Source organism: Delphinus delphis, chromosome 18 (assembly GCF_949987515.2).
Source record: "Delphinus delphis chromosome 18, mDelDel1.2, whole genome shotgun sequence".
NCBI lineage: Eukaryota > Metazoa > Chordata > Mammalia > Artiodactyla > Delphinidae > Delphinus > Delphinus delphis.
This window is the reverse complement of record NC_082700.1, coordinates 35,394,066-35,417,431: the sequence shown is the minus strand read 5'-3', so window position 1 is coordinate 35,417,431 and position 23,366 is coordinate 35,394,066. Positions and strand designations below refer to the sequence as shown.

The 23,366-nt window shown below is 33.6% G+C and overlaps 1 protein-coding gene across 2 annotated transcripts in view; it reads right to left on the bottom strand.

Annotated features, from left to right (window-relative positions):
• Positions 1-800: 800 nt before the first annotated feature.
• Positions 801-23,366, bottom strand: part of KLHL1 (kelch like family member 1) — a 382,458-nt gene continuing 359,892 nt past the window's right edge. For both annotated transcript variants that reach the window (XM_059996028.1, XM_059996029.1), the window contains 3 exons: positions 21,645-21,857; positions 12,736-12,907; positions 801-1,930 (listed from right to left, as the gene is read on the bottom strand). In XM_059996028.1, the coding sequence (XP_059852011.1) occupies positions 1,871-1,930; positions 12,736-12,907; positions 21,645-21,857 (445 nt within the window). In that variant the 3' untranslated portion in view covers positions 801-1,870. The remainder of the gene's footprint in view (positions 1,931-12,735; positions 12,908-21,644; positions 21,858-23,366) is intronic.

The following is a 23,366-nucleotide window of genomic DNA, read 5'->3' as shown; positions in this document are numbered from 1 at the left end:
AATTTCATGCTATTCATCTTTTAACTATGATTAAAAAATCACTGATACTTCCTTAATATCTTATATCATTTTTCTGAAATGTGACTAATAAATTTGATCACATATACATGTTGGGAAATTTTAGATTTCCTAATATTTCCTTGACATAAACTATCAATATTTTCCATGGATATTAATTTAAAATATTTTTCCACTACCCAGTAATAAAACTCAATTTCATGTTTTACATTGACTCAAAAAGAGGGATTTTCTTGATTTTTCTAGCCCCTGCATGATTATCAGCACTTTCATTATGGGATGGGCATTTTCTAAGCACTATTGTTAGCTGTCTCAAGTGAGTGACTATAAAAGAAAACAATAATTAAAGATCACATTTGCGGGCTTCCCTGGTGGTGCAGTGGTTGAGAGTCCGCCTGTCGATGCAGCGGGCACGGGTTCGTGCCCCGGTCCGGGAAGATCCCACATGCCGCGGAGCGGCTGGGCCCGTGAGCCATGGCCGCTGAGCCTGCGCATCCGGAGCCTGTGCTCCGCAACAGGAGAGGCCACAACAGTGAGAGACCCACGTACCGAAAAAAAAAAAAAAAAACATTGCATTTGCTGTCAGCATAGTATTTAGGAAGAAATAAACTTGTGTTTTGATGAAAATATATACTTCTTGATTTTTGAAAAGTCGAGCAATAAAACGACTATTTCTTGTCAATTTTTTACTCAGTTCTGAATTAAAATTTATTGAAAAAAATACACTGATAAAAGTAAATTTTCTATTATTTATTAATTATATTTAAAATTTACATGGACTATTAAGGACATTGTGTAATGTTTCTACTATATGCTTTAAACAATTACAAATATTGGCATAAAATAATGTGCATATCAATGTAACAAGTTTGAAAAGTGGGGAATGAGAATCTGAAGTCTGCCTTCCTTCTAACAATGATGATTAACACTCCAAATGAATGGATCATAGATTTCTATCTCAAATTTCTAAGATTCTTTATGAACAAAATTCTAAAGGACTTCAACATGCAATGGATATATATATATATATATATATATATATATATATATATATATATATATATATATATATATAACATTCAGAATAACTAACTTCCATGCTTACACTGAACTCGTCATAAGGCAAAAGCCTATAATTGTACTAATTCTTTGGCTCAGTGTGTTCAAAAAGCAAAGCAATGTGGTAAGCTTAATGAAAAAGATCCTTTGTGTTTTCCAGCTTCAAATTGCTTATACAGTTGCAATAAAATCCAACCATCCTCTCAGATTATATATGCAGCTCTGATTTGTTTTCTGAATGCAAGAGACAAGCATGAATCTGTTTCTCTAGTTCATAGTTTAGGAAAATTAGGAAGAAGCATGTTTGTTTTAATAAACATCATTCCACCTCCTGGTATGATCACATCTGAGTAGGAAAATAGTAAATTGATCAAATTCTGTCAGATGAAATATCATGTCTTCTACTCTTGGCAACCTCTTGGTATCTCCACAGATTATAAAACAATTGAATGAACTGTGGTCATGAAATTATCCATGTCACAAATCTCGGTTTCTCCTTTTAATTGCTCAAGAAAAACAAGCCTTTGGTAACTCTAGTTACTGTATGCTACAATACAAAACAAATTACCAATAACCATTCCTGAACTAATACATGACCAGATAGTGTTCCCAGAGCAGTTTGTTTTCTTGTTTCCCATAATTCTGTTTGATCTTTTATTTCTTTTGACATCAGTAGGTAAATCTACCAAAATCTTTGTTCTTGAAGAATTTTCATCTCAGGAAGTTCTCATTCTTGCCCTCTGATATAAAAATAACCACTCCAGCAATTAAAATACATCCAAATAAAAATAAGTCAAGGTTGTTTGATGACTACTACACAGGCACCTGCTCTCCCAATATTCAAGGAAGCCATCTGTTGAAAAAGATGAAACACAATTTAAGACAAATTTTACTGTCTTAAAATATACAAATTATAATGTATTTAAACCACTCATTCATATGCATGAAAATCATTAATAAATGTGCTTATCTTTTCCCAATTTATCCACAAGTAGTACAATATAAATGGAAACAATGAAAATGACATTTACATAAACGAACAATATGTATATTGAATTTTTTTAAACCTGCAATCATTTACAGAATTTTTAATGAAACTAGTAAATTCTTTAATGATTTTTAGTGAAATGAAGCTGTTTAAGAAAAGTTTCCAGCAAAGATTTATTCTAGAGCTTGCATGGACACATTTATGATGATATTTCATAGTGACAGCTTGGAGTATATTTTAGATGAAATAGCTATTTCACTATTGAAGTCATTGTGAAGTTATTTCCCAAGATTTTATACTGAATTAAATGTGTTATTCATTCATTCTAAACAGAGACATACAGTGATATAGCTTCAATATTTTGTTATTAATAGGCCATAATTACAATTGCTACAGGGTCTATTTTTTTAAAAGTCTACATTATGCTTGTCATTGAAATGAGAACTGAGATTTTTAAAATAATCCTGAATATGAAATTGGTTAGAAATATATTAAAACAATAATTTTTACAAAGTTTGTAATGAAAATTTATTCCATAGAGGTAAACTAAGATTTTAATAATTTGAACTTTTTCATATCAATGATTTTTATTACAGTTTTCTAAGAATAATTTATGCACATAAAAATATTAAGTAGATGAGAAATTACAGGATATTATTTCAAAGAGAAAGGAATAAAATGTAACAAATAAAATAGCTATGAGCAAGATAACCTCAGATCACATACATTATCTTATTGATTGAGAAAGGACATGGTCTCACTCTCTAAATATGAAAATTACCATCATTATCTAATTATCTGTTAGTTCTTTCAACTGTGCTTATTGTTACCTGCCATCCCCCTTGCAGGTTAAAAATAAAAACAGAAACAAAACCAAAACACCTTCCCATGTGACTTTTTTTTATTCCTTTCATTTAATATCCTATTTTTTAAAAAGCTAATATAACATCTCTTGTCTTTTTCATAGATATTTGCTCAAAATGAGTAGTTAAAAGGGGCATGTGATATATTGATAGCATATTGTGTGTTAAGAATAATTTTTATATATCACTGTCACCTTTATAATCCCATCATATGTTGTCTTCTCTGTATGACAGACATGTGAATGGAGTGTCAAGAGACAATATGTAAATCTGGTAACATCAATGTCTACAATCTGAAATATTTCTGACTCCAAAATGCACAGTTTCCATTGCCGCTCTTTTAGTTTCCAATGATTTTGAAACATTGTTTCACATCAGAGTCATCTAAGGGACTTTTACAAAGTATAAGTACTCAAGGCCCACCATTCAATAGGAATGGGATGAGTATTGGGTAGATGTATTTTTGAAGTTTCCCAAATACTCTCTGACGTTCATTCAGTACTGAAAACTACTATGCATAGTTTCTAGGTGAAGTACAATGTACATACTTTCACTTTATGTCTGTATCTACATTTGCATCTATAATTCTATACATGCTTGTATGTGTGTGTAAAAATGAATGTCTGCTTTTTTCCCCTGAGTTTACTATTCCTCCTGTATTTCTTTTACCAGTGAATGTCACCACTTTCTACCCAGTTGCTCAAGACAGGAACCTAGAGCACATCCATGACCCTTATTTTTACCTCCCTCAACCTTGCAGGTAAATAACCATCAAGTCCTATAAGTATCTCTCCAACGAACTTAATTATACCCATTCGTACTGTCTTCAACCTAGTTCAGTTTACAGTTTCACCTTGAGTGTGAAGGGGAGCAGAATATGCCACTCTAGGGTATCCCACTTTGGCATATTGATTATTTTGAACTAAAGGTACTTGAGAGATGCCGGGCACAGGAGGGACACTCTGACCCTCCTTTGATCCCTTAAAGTAGGAGATAAATCTCCCATGTGAAATGGTACCCTCATCTACCAGGAGGGTAGAGGCATATTGATCACCAGACATAGGGAATTTAGGGCCAAGAAGGCTGTGTAAACAAACCTTGTAACTTCACCAATTTCCTACCTCAGTCTCAAACCACTTTGTCTACTCAGTTATTCATGAATTTACTGTTTCTTTGTCTAAAAAGTATCAAAACTTCCTGCTTTGGTCACTTCTTTGAGTCTCATGTATTTATGGGGTTTCCATATGTACAAAATTAAATTTGTTTTTCTCCCGTTAATCTGTTTTATGTCAATTTAATTATTTCATTAGCTGAAGAAACAAGAAGGAAAGAAGGAAAAATTTTCCACCCCTACAGTGGATTAATAAAATATGTCCTAATAAATTTCTGACTCTGATCTTGCTTTCTCCTAATCGTTTTTCACTTCTCATCAAGTGCAATCATTTTAAAGCACAATTCTGATGACTTACTTTCCCTGTCTAAAATCCTTCATTAGCTCTCCTTTAGGTTTATGGTAAAGTCAAGATTCTATAACATGGTTTCTGGTCCTATATGATATAGACACAATTTATCTCTCCAAACTTACTGCTCACCGCTTTATTTATTGCCGAATGAGAATTTAAAAATTCTCTTCCTTAAACCAAACCACTCCCTATATTTTTATCTGTTTAACTATTACTGATTTTCTATGCTTCACTCTACATATCATTTTCTGAAAGATTTCTCTATCCAACACACTTAAGTTCTATCATAGTATTAAGTATTCCCCTTACCCCAGCATTTATCATTCTATTTTAAACATTTGATATATTCTACAAAAATATATTTTAAATATTTGAGAACTCTTCCCCTTTTCCCCCTTGGTCCAGTTTTATCTTATTTAATACATATTTTAAACAATCTGTCCTGTTCTCTCTCCAGGGTTATACCTTTCAGCCTTAGTATGATAACCTAAAAAGGTTGGCATGAAACCAATTATTAAACAGCAACTGAAAATTTAAATATCTCACCAGGCTTCTCTGAAACTCATTCTAAGCATCTTACATCTCTATTATATGCAAATAAACTAAATCCACACACAACAGAGTAAACTGAATTGCAAAAATAATTCACAATAAATTTATTTAAGAAACATTCACATATCTCTCACCCCATGCCAGCAACTATGCCAGGTTTTGGAGATATGACAGTAAATGACACACTATCACTGTTTCTTTACAGCTGCAGGTCGATGCAACAAGACAGCACTACAACATTGTGAAAGGGTGATTTTAGCCAGGCTAGGGGAAATGGAAGTAAATTTTTCTTTCTATGTCTTGAAGCACACATATTCTTTTTTCAAATCAAATGCAAAAACACAAAATAACAATGTTAAATGACAAAGTCAAATTTATTTAAAACACAAACAAACACACACACCTGCAAGCATGCATGGGTTTGTTCTCTGTGTAACTATTAAGACATGAATCTGACAAATACTCTCTAATCTATTTACATTATTTCCAATTCTAGCTAGCTTGGGAAATTTTCCAAACATACATTGTTATATATTTTAATATATTTGCTTATTCATTCTAATGCTTGGACATTTTATGGTGCCAGTAGTAAATGAAATAACCAGATGATATTGTCCATTTATGGGGTATGTGAAGGGAAGGTGACAGGCATTATCCAGCAAATACCAGAACTTTCTCTAGTGGCCTGGAATTTCAAAGGGATTTTGTGTGGGTTTGCTGATGGTCCCTTGAGAGTCTTAAAAATACAAATAATGATAAGATATGGATGTAAAATCTTAAAGTAATTAAGAGCTTTAAAATTAATGTTTATTGTACTAAAATAAAGTTATTATAAAACATTTTATATATATATATATTTTTTTAATGCAGCAGGTTACTATTAGTCATCAATTTTACATACATCAGTGTATACATGTCAATTCCAATCGCCCAGTTCATCACACCACCATTCCCACCACCCCACAGCTTTCTCCCCTTAGTGTCCATACTTTTGTTCTCTACATCTGTGTCTCAACTTCTGCCCGGCAAACTGGTTCATCTGTTCCATTTTTGTAGGTTCCATATACACGCATTAACATACGATATTTGTTTTCCTCTTTCTGACTTACTTCACTCTGTATGACAGTCATAGATCCATCCACGTCTCAACAAATGACCCAATTTTGTTCCTTTTTATGGTGGAGTAATATCGCATTGTATATATGTACCACAACTTCTTTATCCATTCATCTGTTGATGGGCATTTAGTTTGCTTTCATGACTTGGCTATTACAAATAGTGCTGCAATGAACATTGGGGTGCATGTGTCTTTTTGAATTATGGTGTTCTCTGGGTATATACCCAGTAGTGGGATTGCTGGATCATATGGTAATTCTATTTTTAGTATTTTAAGGAACGTGCATACTGTTCTCCATAGTGGCTGTATCAATTTACATTCCCACCAACAGTGTAAGAGGGTTCCCCTTTCTACACACCCTCTCCAGCATTTGCTGTTTGTAGATTTTCTGATGGTGCTCATTCTAACTGGTGTGAGGTAATACCTCATTGTAGTTTTGATTTGCATTTCTCTAATAATTAGTGATATTGAGCAGCTTTTCATGTGCTTCTTGGCCATCAGTATGTCTTCTTTGGAGAAATGTCTATTTAAGTCTTCTGACTATTTTTGGATTGGGTTGATTGTTTCTTTAATATTGACCTGCATGAGCTGTTTATATATTTTGGAAATTAATCATTTGTCCATTGATTCATTTGCAAATATTTTCTCCCATTCTAAGGGGTGTCTCTTCATCTTGGTTATGGTTTCCTTTGCTGTGCAAAAGCTTAGAAGTTTCATTAGGTCCCATTTGTTTATTTTTGTTTTTATTTCCAATACTCAAGGAGGTGGATCAAAAAAGATCTTGCTGTGATTTATGTCAAAGAGTGTTCTTCCTAGGTTTTCCTCTAAGAGTTTTATAGTGTCTGGTCTTACTTTAGGTCTCTAATCCATTTATTTTTGAGTATGGTGTTAGGGAGTGTTCTAATTTCATTTTTTTACATGTAGCAGTCCAGTTTTCCCAAAACCACTTATTGAAGAGACTGTCTTTTCTCCATTGTATATTCTTGCCTCCTGTGTCAGGGATTAGTTGACCATAGGTGTGTGGGTTTATCTCTGGGCTTTCTATCTTGTTCCATTGATCAATATTTCTGTTTTTGTGCCAGTACCATACTGTCTTGATTACTGTAGCTTTGTAGTATAGTCTGAAGTCAGGGAGTCTGATTCTTCCTGCTCCGTTTTTTTTTCCCTCAAGACTGCTTTGGCTATTCGGGATTTTTTGTGTCTCCATACAAATTTTAAGATTTTTTGTTCTAGTTCCACAAAAAATGACATTGGTAATTTGATAGGGATTGCATTGAATCTATAGATTGCTTTGGGTAGTAGAGTCATTTTCACAATATTGATTCTTCCAATTCAAGAATGTGGTATATCTCTCCATCTGTTGGTATCATATTTAATTTCTTTCTTCAGTGTCTTATAGTTTTCTGCATAGAGGTCTTTTGTCTCCCTAGGTAGGTTTATTCCTAGGTATTTTATTCTTTTTGTTGCAATGGTAAATGGGAGTGCTTTCTTAATTTCTCTTTCAGATTTTTCATCATTAGTGTATAGGAATGCAAGAGATTTCTGTGCATTAAGTTTGTATCCTGCAACTCTACCAAATTCACTGATTAGCTCTAATAGTTTTCTGGTGCCATTTTTAGCATTCTCTATGTATAGTATTATGTCATCTGAAAACAGTGACAGTTTTACTTCTTCTTTTCCAATTTATATTCCTTTTATTTCTTTTTCTTCTCTGTTTGCCATGGCTAGGACTTCCAAAATTATGTTGAATAATAATGGTGAGAGTGGACATCCTTGTCTTGTTCCTGATCTTAGAGGAAATGCTTTCACTTTTTCACCATTGAGAATGATGTTTGCTGTGGGTTTGTCGTATGTGGCCTTTATTATGTTGAGGTAGGTTCCCTCTATGCCCACTTTCTGGAGAGTTTTTTATCATAAATGGGTGTTGAATTTTGTCAAAAGCTTTTTCTGCATCTATTGAGATGATCATATGGTTTTTATTCTTCAATTTGTTAATATGGTGTATCACATTAATTGATTTGCATATAATGAAGAATCCTTGGATCCCTGGGATAAATCACACTTGATTATGGTATATGATCCTTTAATGTGCTGTTGGAGTCTGTTTGCTAGTATTTGGTTGAGGATTTTTGCATCTATATTCATCAGTGATATTGGTCTGTAATTTTCTTTTTTTTTTAGTATCTTTGTCTGGTTTTGTTTTCAGGGTGATGGTGGCCTGATAGAATGAGTTTGGTAGTGTTCCTTCCCCTGCAATTTTTTGGAAGAGTTTGAGAAGGATGGGTGTTAGCTCTTCTCTTAATGTTTGATACAATTCACCTGTGAAGCCATCTGGTCCTGGACTTTTGTTTGTTGGAAGATTTTTAATCACAGCTTCAATTTCATTACTTGTGATTGGTATGTTCATATTTTCTATTTCTTCCTGGTTCAGTCTTGGAAGGTTATACCTTTCTAAGAACTTGTCCATTTCTTCCAGGTTGTCCATTTTTCTGGCATAGAGTTGCCTGTAGTAGTCTTTTAGGATGCTTTGCATTTCTGCAGTGTCCATTGTAACTTTTCCTTTTGCATTTCTAATTTTATTGAGTTGAGTCCTATCCCTCTTTTTCTTGATGAGTCTGGCTAAAGGTTTATCAATTTTATTTATCTTCTCAAAGAACCAGCTTTTAGTTTTATTGTTGTTTACTATTGTTTTGTTAATTTCTATCTCATTTATTTCTGCTCTGATCTTATGATTTATTTCCTTCTGCTAACTTTGGGTTTTGTTTGTTCTTCTTTCTCTAGTTTCTTTAGGTGTAAGGTTAAATTGTTTATTTGAGATTTTTCTTGTTTCTTGAGGTAGGCTTGTATAGCTATAAACTTCCCTCTTAGAACTGCTTTTGCTGCATCCCATAGGTTATGGATCATTGTGTTTTCATTGTCATTTGTCTCTAGGTGTTTCTTTATTTCCTCTTTGAGTTCTTCAGTGATCTCTTGGTTACTTAGTAAGGTATTGTTTAGCTTCCATGTGTTTGTGTTTTTTACATTTTTTTCCCCTGTAATTTATTTCTAATCTCATAGCATTGTGGTCAGAAAAGATGCTTGATATGATTTCAATTTTCTTAAATTTACTGAGGCTTGATTTGTGACCCAAGGTGTGATCTATCCTGGAGAATCTTCCGTGCACACTTGAGAAGAAAGTGTAATCTGCTGTTTTTGGATGGAATGTCCTATAAATATCAGTTAAATCTATGTGGTCTATTGTGTCATTTAAAGCTTCTGTTTCTTATTTATTTTCGTTTTGGGTGATCTGTCCATTGGTGTAAGTGAGGTGTTAAAGTCCCCCACTATGATTGTGTTACTGTCGTTTTCCTCTTTTATTGCTGTTAGCAGTTGCCTTGTGTATTGAGGTGCTCCTATGTTGGGTGCATATATATTTATAATTGTTGTAACTTCTTCTTGGATCGATCCCTTGATCATTATGTAGTGTCTTTCCTTGTCTCCTGTAACATTCTTTATTTTAAAATTTATTTTATCTGCTATGAATATTCCTACTCCAGCTTTCTTTTGATTTCCATTTGCATGGAATATCTTTTTCCATCCCCTCACTTTCAGTCTGTATGTGTCATTAGGTCTGAAGTGGGTCTCTTGTAGACAGCATCTGTATGGGTCTTGTTTTTGTATCCATTCAGTAAGCCTGTGTCTTTTGGTTGGAGCATTTAATCCATTCACATTTAAGGTAATTATCATTATGTATGTTCCTATGACCATTTTCTTAATTGTTTTGGGTTTGTTTCTCTAGGTCCTTTTCTTCTCTTTTGTTTCACACTTAGAGAAGTTCCTTTAGTATTTGCTGTAGAGCTGGTTTGGTGGTGCTGAATTTTCTTAGCTTTTGCTTGTCTGTAAAGCTTTTGATTTCTCCATCTAATCTGAATGAGATCCTTGCCCAGGAGAGTAATCTTGGTTGTAGGTTTTTCCCTTTCACCACTTTAAGTATATCATGCCACTTCCTTCTTGTAGAGTTTCCGTTGAGAAATCAGCTGTTAACCTTATGGGAGTTCCCTTGTATGTTATTTGTCATTTTTCACTTGCTGCTTTCAATAATTTTTCTTTTTCTTTAATTTTTGCCAATTTGATTACTATGTGTCTCGGCATGTTTCTCCTTGGGTTTATCCTGCCTGGGACTCGCTGCCCTTCCTGGACTTGGGTGGCTATTTCCTTTCCCATGTTAGGGAAGTTTTCAACTGTAGTCTCTTCAAATATTTTCTCGGTCCTTTCTCTCTCTCTTCTCCTTCTGGGACCCCTATAATGCAAATGTTGTTGTGTTTAATGTTGTCCCAGAGGTCTCTTAGTTTGTCTTCATTTCTTTTCATTCTTTTTTCTTCATTCTGTTCCACAGCAGTGAATTCACCATTCTGTCTTTCAGGTCACTTATCTGTTCTTCTGCCTCAGTTATTCTGCTGTTGATTCCTTCTTGTGTAGTTTTCATTTCAGTTATTGTATTGTTCATCTCTGTTTGTTTGTTCTTTAATTCTTTAGGTCTTTGTTAAACATTCCTTACACCTTCTCCATCTTTGCATCCATTGTTTTTCCGAGGTCCTGGATCATCTTCACTATCATTATTCTGAATTCTTTTTCTGGAAGGTTGCCTATCTCCACTTCATTTAGTTGTTTTTCTGACATTTTATCTTGTTCCTTCATGTGGTACATACCCCTCTGCCTTTTCATCTTTTCTATGTTTCTGTGAATGTGTTTTTTTGTTCCACAGGCTACAGGATTGTATTTCTTCTTGTTTCTGCTGTCTGCCTTCTGGTGGGTGAACGTTATAAAACATTTTAAATACCACTTTGCTCTTTGTAAGATAATTTATGATCCAAAAGAGTGTAATAAAATACAGGTGAGGGAAAATGGCCTTTAGGATGGTTTTACCCATTACTACTACATTCATTATTTTACTTTCAATTTTAGAGGAATTATAAGCATAATGGCTCATTTCTATAAATATGTAATGAAGATATTATATCATTTATATGCCCATAAACTTCCTTTATTTAATGTTCATTTGTAAAAGTAGCACATTTAAAATATATATCACTGAACTGGTACATTTCCTTAGCAAGTCAACAGTCATAGCAGTGCTCCTTTTGTAAACACTAGGGACCTAGGAAGGTAAGGAATTAAAATATATCTTCTAAAATCTCAGTGCAATAATTACAGCTTATTTTATATTTGCTGCTCTCTGGATAAGGAATGCTTCTTTCTCACAATTAAAGTAAAACATAGAATATCACAGGACCTAGTTCTCTAAATTCTTGCTGTTTGTTCCTCCATTCCACCTTTTTTCTTCCTTCTTAGCCAAATGCCTCTTCATTGGAATCAAAGGATTTTCCCTTGGGGAAGAGTAAGGTTCATAAGGCAGATACCTTAGTCTGATCATGTGGAGTCTGGTTTTGTACTTCAAAGTCAGCCTATTTAATATTGTAGTTGAACACATATCACCAAAACTGGCACAATCAAGGAAGTTATGTATCTTTAAAAGTAAACATTTTTTCCAAGAAATTTACTTCAATCAAATTTTAGTTAATTTCTATGACCAAAAATAAAGCCTTCTATACATTAAGGAATAAGAGGAGATGAGGTTATTATCCTGCTTCAACTAAGTAAGACTTTGGAATTTAACTGCATCCATTGATGGAAAATTGGTCTGTTTGTTTGTTTAAATTGTTTCTCATTTTTAAGTTTCTGATAAAGGAGTGAAATAAGAAATATTGAAAGATTTGGCAAAGAAAGAAAGAAAGGAGAAATTGAATATAATGACAAAAGTCTGAAAATATACCCATTCTCTTCATTACAAGCAAGGCTACAGTAACTGTACAGCATAAGTTATTTTCCACCATAATTAAGTTGTCCTCCTCTCATCTTTCCCCACCACTCACACACACCTCAACACAAATAGTCCAGATCTTCGACCAGATTGGGAGCTTCTCTGAGCATGATCCTAAATCTCTAACTACAGTGTATGTTTAAAGGCTAACCTAAGATCAGCCAATTATTTCACTCCATCTTCTTGGCCAAAGTGTTTGTCCAGGAATGAGTGCTTTATACGACAGACCATTCAGAGCTCTTTGCTGTTTGTTTTTGGGTTTCTTTTGAACAAAGAATTCTTTTATTTTCTGATTATGGCTGTGAGGATTCCCACTTGGAGTTTCCAGCAGCACCACCCCATGGAAAATTCTCTCTGCAGTGAGTAACAATCAACCTAACAAAGATAGTCAAGCAAAAATGGGAGGCAAAAGTTGATTTCTGCAGGTTTCCATTCTCTTATTTTTGTTATCTCTAAAACCAAATATTTTAAAGATGAGTTTTTGTGAACCAATGTATTCCACTTTCATTTTTTGCTTCAGCTAATTAAAATTCAGTTCCTGTCACTTGTTATAACATAATAAAGTGGAAATCTCACTGAAGCATGAATGTAACTTTCTAATATAAATTTTATTGAAGTATAGAATACACAAGAGAAAAGTACACAAAAACATATGATTTAATAAACTTTTTACAAAATGAAAATGGACAAAATCAATCATTTTGAGTTCAGAGTAATTTAACTAGATACATTGCTGTATGTACCCCTCTCCTCCAAAGGAAGTAAGTGAAATAAGTTCTTATATGCGAAGTAACTTATGCTGGCAACAATCTTACCTGGGTCCATTCATTAGTTTGTGGATCATAGGATTCCATAGTGTTGAGGTAAGTCTGCCCATCATAGCCACCAACAGCGTATAGTCTGTCACCAAGGAGACAGACACCAACAGCATCTCTGGGCATACTCAAAGGAGCCACCATGGTCCATGTATCTGTTTTAGGATCATATCTAAAATGTAAGGATAAAGGACATAACATACTCTAGTCACATTGAACTTTTACTATATTAATGATGCCCTTTCAAAACAAGCCATGGAAAAGAAAACTTAACTTTTTTTCCTAAAAACTCAATATTTAAGCAGGTTTTCAGGAACCAATATCCACAATGTCTGGCTTTCTATAGTTTAAGGTATTTTAAAAACATACCTAGACTCTTAATTGGATGGATGCTGAGTCATCTTACAAAAATGAATATCATGATTTCTTTCCACAAGGAAGTCAGATATGTAAATAACTATTGTTCCACAGTAGAATGAGGTTCTTTAAAACAGGTAGAAGAAAGTGTTATGGTCATGAAACAGAAGTAATGGTTAAAAATCTGGGACAATTATGAAATACTTCACATTTGAAGTCTCCTTTAAATGAGATCTGAAAATCTATCCTAAATTTGCTAGAAAGAAAGAGATATTTTTACAAAGGAACACAAGTGTTAATAAAACTGCATGGCCAGCTTTGTGGAAAGTAGGTGTGCAGTGTGGCCAGGTTCAAGGGTATGAGAAGAAGCAATGCTTAAAAAGGTGGTTTTTGGGCTTCCCTGGTGGCGGAGTGGTTGAGAGTCCACCTGCCGATGCAGGGGACATGGGTTCGTGCCCCGGTCCAGGAACATCCCACATGCCGCGGAGCGGCTGGGCCCGTGAGCCATGGCCGCTGAACCTGCGCGTCCGGAGGCTGTGCTCTGCAACGGGAGAGGCCACAGCGGTGAGAGGCCCGTGTACCGCAAAAAAAAAAAAAAGATGGTTTTTGATCAGCTCATGAATTGCTTGATTCCCAGAGTAAGAAAGTATTTTGTGCTTACTCAATAGGAAAATAGGGAACCACTGAAACTTGAGGAAATAGGTACAACATGAACAGAGCTATCTTTTAGTGATTATTACTCAGGATTCACTGGAAGAGAGAGATTGGTAAATCAAGAGATTGAAGCAGAGGGTCCAAGTATTATTATTGAATTTTAACCAAAAATAATTAAATTTCCAGAAAGTCTGATTACCATACATTACATACAGATATTTTATGTGTTGGATGGTAAGACACCAAAGAATTCCTTGGTGAGTGTGCTTTACTTCAGCTAAGAAGGAATGATTAAGCCACCTCTTTGCCTTTAACCTACAACTGCAGGTTCAGATACGAAAACATCTAGTAAGAGCCCAGTAGAGGAAATATAAAAGAAGACTAGATGACAGCAAATTTATTCCTAGTTCGTTTTTCTACTCCAATCTTGTTATGAAATTTTAATGAAAAAAATAAACAAACACAAACAAGCCAAAAAACCCACATACAGTTTATTGAAAATAAAGAAGGTTGTTACAAAAAAAATGACTGGAAGGACCCCAAGGATCTGGAATTTATATTTTGGAGAGAATATTTCTCCAAGGACATTACATGCATTTACACACCATGTCTGGAGGAGTTGTGACAGTCAAGATGATATATGTGAGATGAGAGATTGGTTGAATGCCTGAAAATCAGGACCACCTTAAAGCACAGGCTGTCAGGCAAATAAAAAAGTAATTTTATATGCTATAGTTAATAAGTGTAAAACATCACAAATAGGTACAGGCACACATAGACACAAATGCAAATATGCAATCCATGCTATCAAATCTTTAAGATATTTAAACTTCTACAATGAATATTTTGAAATGTATAAACATAAAAACAGAGGACAAAAAAAAGGAAAGATGAGAAAAGAAAAGACACCACAAGGAATCATATTGTACAATCCACAAAGTGGAACATTTTGTAAGATACCTGACTGAAGTTTTCAGGTAAAAAAAGCTCAGTAATAAAATGAATTACTAAGAAGAAGTAGCTGTTTTAAATTAAATGTGACTTTAAAATGTAACAAAATAAAGTGAATGAAACTTACTTGGATACCAATTTATAGACCAACTATTAAAAGATGTTTAAGGCATTTTGGAAATTTTAATTCTGGGTATCAGATTAAAATAAGAGATTTTTTAAAATTTTTATTACTTGTGATAATGACGTTGTGATTATGCTAAAAATGTAAAGTTCTGATCATTTTCCATTGTTTGTTTCTGGGATGAATTCATAAGGGTTTTGAGCTAAAGTAAAGAATTACTTTAAAACACTTCAGGAAAAAAAATACTGTAAAGGTGAATGGATGAAGCAATTTGGTGATGGTTGTTGAATCTGGGTAATGAATGCGGGGAGTTGTTTTTTACTTTTCTGTCAGGAAATTTTTGTCATAAAAATAACTTTAAAAGGAAGAATGTATAATACTCCTAATTTCAGTGAAACATGAACGTTCTTTATATTTTATTCATTTTCCAATAGAAGCTAGTCTGCCTTTTGTCACAATCACTTCACTTAAATAGCTTTTCCTGAAGTCCTATTTTAGTCCCCATGTAATTATTATTGAGTTCTATAGGATTTTTTTCAACTATTGTCTACATAGCAGACTTTATCACTTTGCAAAAAGGCAGAAGAACTGAGAAAAAAGCTAACAGTAACAGCACTAAAGAATAATAAATGCATTTCTGAAGGCTTCTGAAATTTTAAATGAAGCTCATATAATGAAGATATTCTCATATACTCATACTTCAGGGAAAATTAAGAAAACACTAGTATGTCCTATATCTAGGTACACATTTAAAATAATATCCTACACTTTGAAATAGATATCATTCTTTTCACATTTTACAAAATTCCTGAAGAAAAGTTAAAAAATTTAGTGCATTCTCCTAGAAGATCCAAATCTTTGAATTAAATATACCTGTTTTCAGTGGTAGGTAACATATTTCATGTGTTTAATAGCAATCTTTTAATTTATATCTGGCAATGGTGATGATATTTAAACATATATATTGCTAGAAAATCAAATCAAACCAAACCAAAAGAAAAACTGAGTCCAAACTACCCCCTCCTACACACACACTCACTCTCTCTCTCTCTCTCTCTCTCTCTCTCTCTCTCTCTCTCAGATATTTATGCAGTAATCACACTAATTCAAAATTACCCAGTAATGGTTATCCTTGTCCTCACATTAATGAATCTAAATTGATTTTTCTGTATTTAGAACTCCGTGGATTTACCTCTCAGCTTGGGGATACACATAATTGTTACCCCCCAAATGAAATAAACAGCATTTTTTAGCTTAGGGAAAGATCCACAGATGTATAAGCTCTTTCCAAACAATTACTAACAGCGAACTTTATCATTATCTGTTCATGTTTTTGACAAAATTTTGTTCTAAGCATTCTTTTTTGCCTCAGGTTGCCTGTTTATAAAAAGAAAGAAAGAAAAGAAAAAGCAGGTGCGGGGTGGCTGCTGTCTTTTTGCATTTAGGCTGTCTGCCTTTCCTACATCTCACCTTGGCCTTCATGGTCAGAATGTGAGCTCTGCATCAGGGACTCTATTAAAGTTTCCAGCCCTCAGGAAAGAGACGCATCCGTATATAGTGGCTAAAATTGGCTGTAAAATGAAAACTTGCCAAAGGCATATGACAACCACAGAACAAAGTTAGTTTCTCATTGACACTCCCGCTTGAAATTTTTGAGGTACCATTACTTTTTCAAGTATTGTTATTTCCACAATTAGAAGATAAAAATTTATCTTATGTTTAATGGACAATATAACTAGATTTCTGCTCCCCCTTTCAACAGTTTTTGCTTATTTTTATACAAACATATTTTTAAAAGTTAATTTGATTTAAACTTTTCTATGAAGGTGTATGAAAAACTCTATTTTGATTAGGTCATATTCCATTACATCTACTCTTCAAGGTTGAGGGGAGGAGAGATGAGCTGGTGACAGAACCGGAGAAAGCAAGGACCCACTAAGCAACTCCGACTCCTCTCAGGTGTAGCTTTCTCATTAAAGTTTTAAAAATTATTTAAGCTATTGTCAATCAACAGAACATGGAGCATACACAGAAGATCTTAATGCTAGTAAAAACTCACTTTTAAAATATATATCTTTAACAGTTCAAAACTAAGGAAAATAGATTCTTTATGTAATTATTTTCTCTACTCATATAATAGAAAAATTTACTAGTGCTGTGAGTCCAAATTATGTATTTTTAAATACCTTTCTCAATGTGAAAATGAATTTCAGAGTTCGATACCAGCGTTGATAACCTTCCATCTACATACGCCATCACATGTTTCATCTTTTCATGTACATCTACCTTCCACAGAATTGTTCTCCTTCCTCCAAAATTTGCAGATAAATTACCATGATGTCAGCATTCCAGACAGAATATCCAAGAACAACAGATTACTCTGTCACTCCCTGTGTCCAGCTGACCACTTCAAAGATAACACTTGCCTCATAAGCTACTGAGGCAAATATTAATCACAAATATAACTTAGTGTGGCTATGGTATAGTCAATAATTTTTGCATCTACTTATAAAACAAGGGCTTTATATACATAGACTGGATCTCCATCTGTTGTATATATTTCTACCAGAAATTTGAACATAATTTGTTATCAAAGAAGTAGCAAAGATTATGCATGCACAATAATAGAAAAACAAAGGCAAAAAAAAATATTTTCATGCTGCACTCATTTGGCTGGTTCCAACAGTAAGATCTTAAGAAGAATAAAAAGAAATATTTATTATAAAGTAAAATAGTGCCTACCTAACATTTTAACTTTAAACAATTCAAGGAATTACATTTTTGTAGAAAATTTAAGATCTCACGTATCAAAAATGTGAATTAATATATTAATGTGCTACTTAAGGCCTAGGATAGCATCCATAATTTAAATAAAAAGTAAGTCTCTCCTTTATCATCTCTCTTCAGTGTTCAGAAATTCTTGGATTATGTCTAAACCAAAAGGATGAAATGAGAAATTAAGAGAAATGAAAGAATCCAAAATTCCATACTTGCTCTATATATTAATGTTTATGGTAATCTGAAAAGAATTATTAAAGTAGATAATGTAGTTATCCCTGTATGTCAGACAGCATATCTTAAATTATTTCATTTTTAACAAAGGTCTAAAGATGATAGAAATAGAGCCATACCCTGACAGTAATAAGTTAAATACTGTTATTTTAGATGACTTTTTCTGTTATGACTGGAGTATATTTTGGTAGACTTTGAACAAAAGTTGTACATTTATTATAAGTTATATATCAAAATTGTGATTATTGTTAATAGTGTTTGGTTGATAAGATATGATGATATAATTTTCAACAAATATATGATTAATTGCTTAATATTTTAGTCTCAATCAAAAATTTTCTGTCTGTTGAAGATATGCCTGAAGTATATGTAAATCATGAATCCTCAGCCAATGATGATGGAAATGGGTGTTCACATGCAAATAGAGAAGAAATAAATCAATATCTATCTACATATCTTTCCATCAGTCCATCCAAACATCCATCCATCGATCCATCTCTCCATTTATCCCTTTTAAAACCTGTCTATCTTTCCTTCAATCCATCTGAACATTCATCCATCCCTCTATTATTCCTCTTAAAATCTCTATCTATCTATCTATCTATTTATCTATCTATCTATCTATCTATCTATCTATCTATTTATCTACCTACCTACCTATTTACAGTATACCTCATAATGTTTTCCTTGTGAGAAATTTGACACCTCTTTTTCTTGGTGTCTGACTGATTTAATAAATGCTTGTTAAGTGCTTACTCAGTGCCAGGAATTGAGCCAAGTGGAGGTGTATAGGCATAGATAAGACAATCTTGGCCAGCACATAGAATCTAGTTTAGTGGAAAAATTGATGTAAAACAAATAATTTTTTCATTATGTTGATAATTCGTACAAAGGAAAACTCCATTGCACTTTCAGGTCAAATCTGTATTATGAAAAGTTTCCTCAGGCTACTCTAAGGGGAAAAGATTGGAGGAAGCAAGAGTGGATATTACAAAGGCAGGTTTAGGAGTTTCCTTTAATGTTGACATCTCTTTCCTATCAGGTCTCATTACTGGGATGTAGATTCAAGGGCAAAGGTGGTCCTGATCTCTTATTAGCCAGCAGTGGTACTGATGGCTTTGAGCATATTTTCTGATCCATTGCATGATTTCCAGCTTTGTGATCTCAAAGTTCTAATTATTTATTTCTTTATCTCTTTTTTTCTAATACATTTTAAGCTCTATTTAGTACGGTGAAAGCACACACAGAACAGTATTTATTGAGTAAGTGAATAGATGAATGTGCTTTTTCTAATGAATTGCACCTTCTGGGTCTAAATTCTGCTAGAACTTACTGCATTTTTGCACACTGCTTTTGTCCACTAAGATGCTCTCACTAGGGTGAGGCTTGGTTACAAAATTAGCTTTTACTGTTCCAGCAACTATTCTAAACTTCATGTTCTTACTCAGTCTCTGCTTTCTTATCTGTTCTGATATGAAGTACCAATGTTCCTTGCATTTAAGAAAGCCTGACTTTACAATTTTTGATAGGTGCTATATAACTGTACTTTGCTACTTTATAATACCTTTATACTTCTATAAGAAATCATTGTCATATAACAACATTTGTCTATCTACTTATCTGTCTATAAAACATAACATTGTACACTACCTGCTATTCCTAATGATTTGTTTGCCTATGATTATATACTAAGAAACATTCCTTACATTACACATGCAAGGTAATTCTACAGGGGTACCATTATGTAAAATCATCAATATAGAATATATCTTATAGAAATTGTAAAAAATGCTGTTATCTGACACATGGTATGAGCTCAGATAAGAATCATGATGATGCTGTGCTTCTGCATTACCTAAGTTGTTCATCCCCACTGCACTCCTATAACTTAAAATAGTTATGATTAATTAAATACAATTTTGCACCATAAATGTATTCCTAGACTGAATTCTTTATGCCTCTGTTCATAAACAACATTTTAATGCATTAGAGAGTAAACTTAGTAAATAATGTGTATGAAATATCATTTTATTAGTGGCATTTATATATTTGCCATAAAAGTAGCAGCCTCATCATATTCATTTTCTTTGTCATTGTTTCCCAAGAATTTAGCAAAGGAAAATGTGAATAACCTGCCATTCTAGTAACAGTATTTTTTAAATAAACGGTTGCATGTTTGTGTTTATAAAAGTATACACTTATTAATTTGGACTCTGACCACTGTCCTCACTATAGCACCTATAGTTCCTAATTTCAATGGACAAGAGAACATTGAATTGCAACTGTGGTAAGCTTAATGCCATCCTCTATGTATATATAGCCATAAATCTACAGTCCATTTCACAGAGTAGCAATATTGTTAAACATTTCTGTATTTTATCCTAGAAGTGGCTTCAGTTTGAACAGAGCCTGTTCACTAAAAGCTATCTCTTGCCAATGGCCTTATTCTCAGTAAAAATGTTCACGTATCCTGAGAATAAATTATCATAAATGAGAGACAGCCCCTTTCTTCCAATGACTCTTCCACTATCAAGCATGGATATAAAGGATTTGGTTTCTTGATATTAAGAGGAAAATTGCTGTGGTCATCAGTGTGATCCTCCAGACACCTGTTCCTTTCCCAGGTACCAGGTCAGATACTGTCTTTCCACACTCTGAAGTTTTCTGTGGCCATGTGACTGAGTTGTCATCAAAGTATCAACAAAGGAGAATTATATTACTTGAAGGTTGAATCTTTAAGAATGCATAAACAATGTAGTACTATTCTCTGGCTTTTCCCTTCTGACATGGAGACCAGCGATGTCCATATTTTAGCTTATATGTCCTTTTCGGTACTAGAGTAATAATATCACATGGACACACAGCATGAGAAAAAAGAGCATTATAGTATTAAGTCACTAAAACTTTTGAAGTTATTCATTAAGGTAGAATTACTTATCCTATCCCAGGTGATAAAAAAAATTATCCTCAATACTTCCTAATCTCACTTCCTCATGTATCAGCATGTTTCCTTATGTAATAGAAAATATCACTATAAGTTTCTCTAACTCTCTAATCCTTAATTCACATGACATAAAAGTGCTAAGAGATCCACATCCACTAAAGAGAATTCAGCCATAACCATGCCAGGAGGTGTGTGGATAGTTGGACCAAGACTGAAGCCAAGGTAAATTTTCGCTCCAGCCTCTGTGCACCTGACATTTTTAGGAAGGAATTAAAAGAAAATCTATACTTCTTCTATACACCAGGATAATAGGCAATATAGTTCTAATACGCTTGTCTTACATTAAGAAAGGTATGGCATAAAACAAAGTTCATAATTCACCTTTACGAATTTGAAGAGAGTAGTAGAACAAATAAGACAGGATGAATAGAACAGATAAATAATATATCCAATTTTTAAACAAAAGAATTATCAGACATTCATTCATTTTAAAAATTATTTAAAACTGTATTTTAATTGACCTTTTAAAACATATTAATGGGAAGTTTAAAGATAACTTTAGAATTATGTGAAAATAAATTGTAGGGTTTTAAAAAATATTAGTTGAAAAGAATGGAAAAAAAGAAAGAAGGAAGGAGGGAGGGAGGATGAGGAAAGAAAAAATAAGGTAAGGCATAAAGTGGTGTGTGTGTGTGTGCGCGCATGCACGTGGGCACGCGCACGAGTGAGAGAAAGAGAGAGACTAATAAAGCAGCTCTAGGAGTTGAATTTACTTTCCTAAATTATGCAGATTTTATAATCGCTTGCATTAGGTATCAATGTAATTCGCATTCTTTCTTTCACTATAACCGTGCCTTGGGGTCTTACCTTTCTACGTAATCTAGCAGCCGAGAACAGTGGTTTGAAGCAGGAGCATCATGACCTCCTACTGCATAAAGAAAACCATCACATGTGGCCACTCCAACACCCCCTCTTCGTTTACACATTGGAGCACACATGTTCCACTTATTTGTGTGAGGATCATAATATTCCATTGAACTCAAACAGGAACTTCCATCACGACCTCCAACTGAATACAACCTAAAAACACAATTGGACAAACATGATTTAGTATTACAGTCTGTATGACCAAATGAAGGAAAGGAAAAGTCCTTTACAAATAAATTTTCAATCACAGCATGATCCTCAAATGTGTTCAAAATATATTACTTCACATGGAAGTTTTTGTTAAAGGAACATTATAACTAATTAAGTATACCTGAATCCCATGATTTTAATAAGCTATATACTAGATGAAATTAAAATGATAATTTTCTAACCTCTTTATTTCTAGAATGTTAGATTAAAACTATTTTTGTGTAAATAATTAAATCATCTAATACATTATTTTAATAAATATCGAGGAATGCCTATTTTAAAATAAGATATATTTATCTTCAATTTTTCTTAAAAATGAGCATAATCAGAAGAAAATCGATTATCTTACTTGTTGTTCAGCAATTGATTTTGCTATTGATTTTGCCAGTAGGTAAAACATGCCTACTTCTTGTGTTCTGTATTCACAGTTTAGAACACTAAATAAATAGAATAATTTAAACACATACTGTCATAACACTAGCTTTCATAATCAGCACCTATACTATAGCTAATGTGTTATCTGGATAGACAAAACTTTATAGGAAACAAGAGTACAATGATATTAGCCTGATTGAATATCGCTAAAACTTACTTGATACACTTATTTTGCTGTTTCATTACTAAGAAGTATGATAGGAACCCAGGAAAAGACATATTACAGCACACATGGTACTTAAAATACATTCATAGAATACAAAAGCAGAAATACATCATCTATTCCTAGTAAAAACATTCTTGCTTATTTAATAATAGCCATGAAGATTGTATCACAGAAAGGTACAGAGTTGAATTTATTTATTTACTCATTTATTCAACACATAACTTTGAATGCCTAGTATATGTCACACACCATCCCAAATTTTGTGAATATATCCATGAACAAAACATTAAACAATTCCTTGCACTCAATTCTACTAGGAGCGATATAGACATAATACACACAGTAAACACATGTATTATATACTACTAAGGGCTGTAGTCACATAGAGCAGGGAAGTGGGGTCAGGAGTGCAAATGGTGGGAGTGGGAGTTGTAGTTACAAATTTAAATATATGATCAAAAAAGGTCTCATTGAGAAGGTGATGTTTGCCCCAAATCTTGAAGAAGATGGTAGTGTTTGGAGGTGGGTTCAGGAATTTCTCTGGGGGAGAAGATTTGAAGTCGATTGAACAGGTTAGTGCAAAGTTCCAGGGGCAGCAAGGAAGCCAGAACAGCAAGAGCAGAGATAGTGGACGGGGTAGCAGAGGAGATGATGGGTGGGGGGTAAAGGGTAGGCCTCACACAGGTGTTTAGATATTTCTCTAATGTCTAAAGCAAATGTAGACATTTTCCCTAAGTGAAACAGGAAGCCATGGGAGGATTTTGAGTAGAGCAATGTTATAACTTGTTTATGGTTTAATAAGATTAGATGTCATGAAATTTTTGCTTTGCTAGTGGACATTATGCTTAATA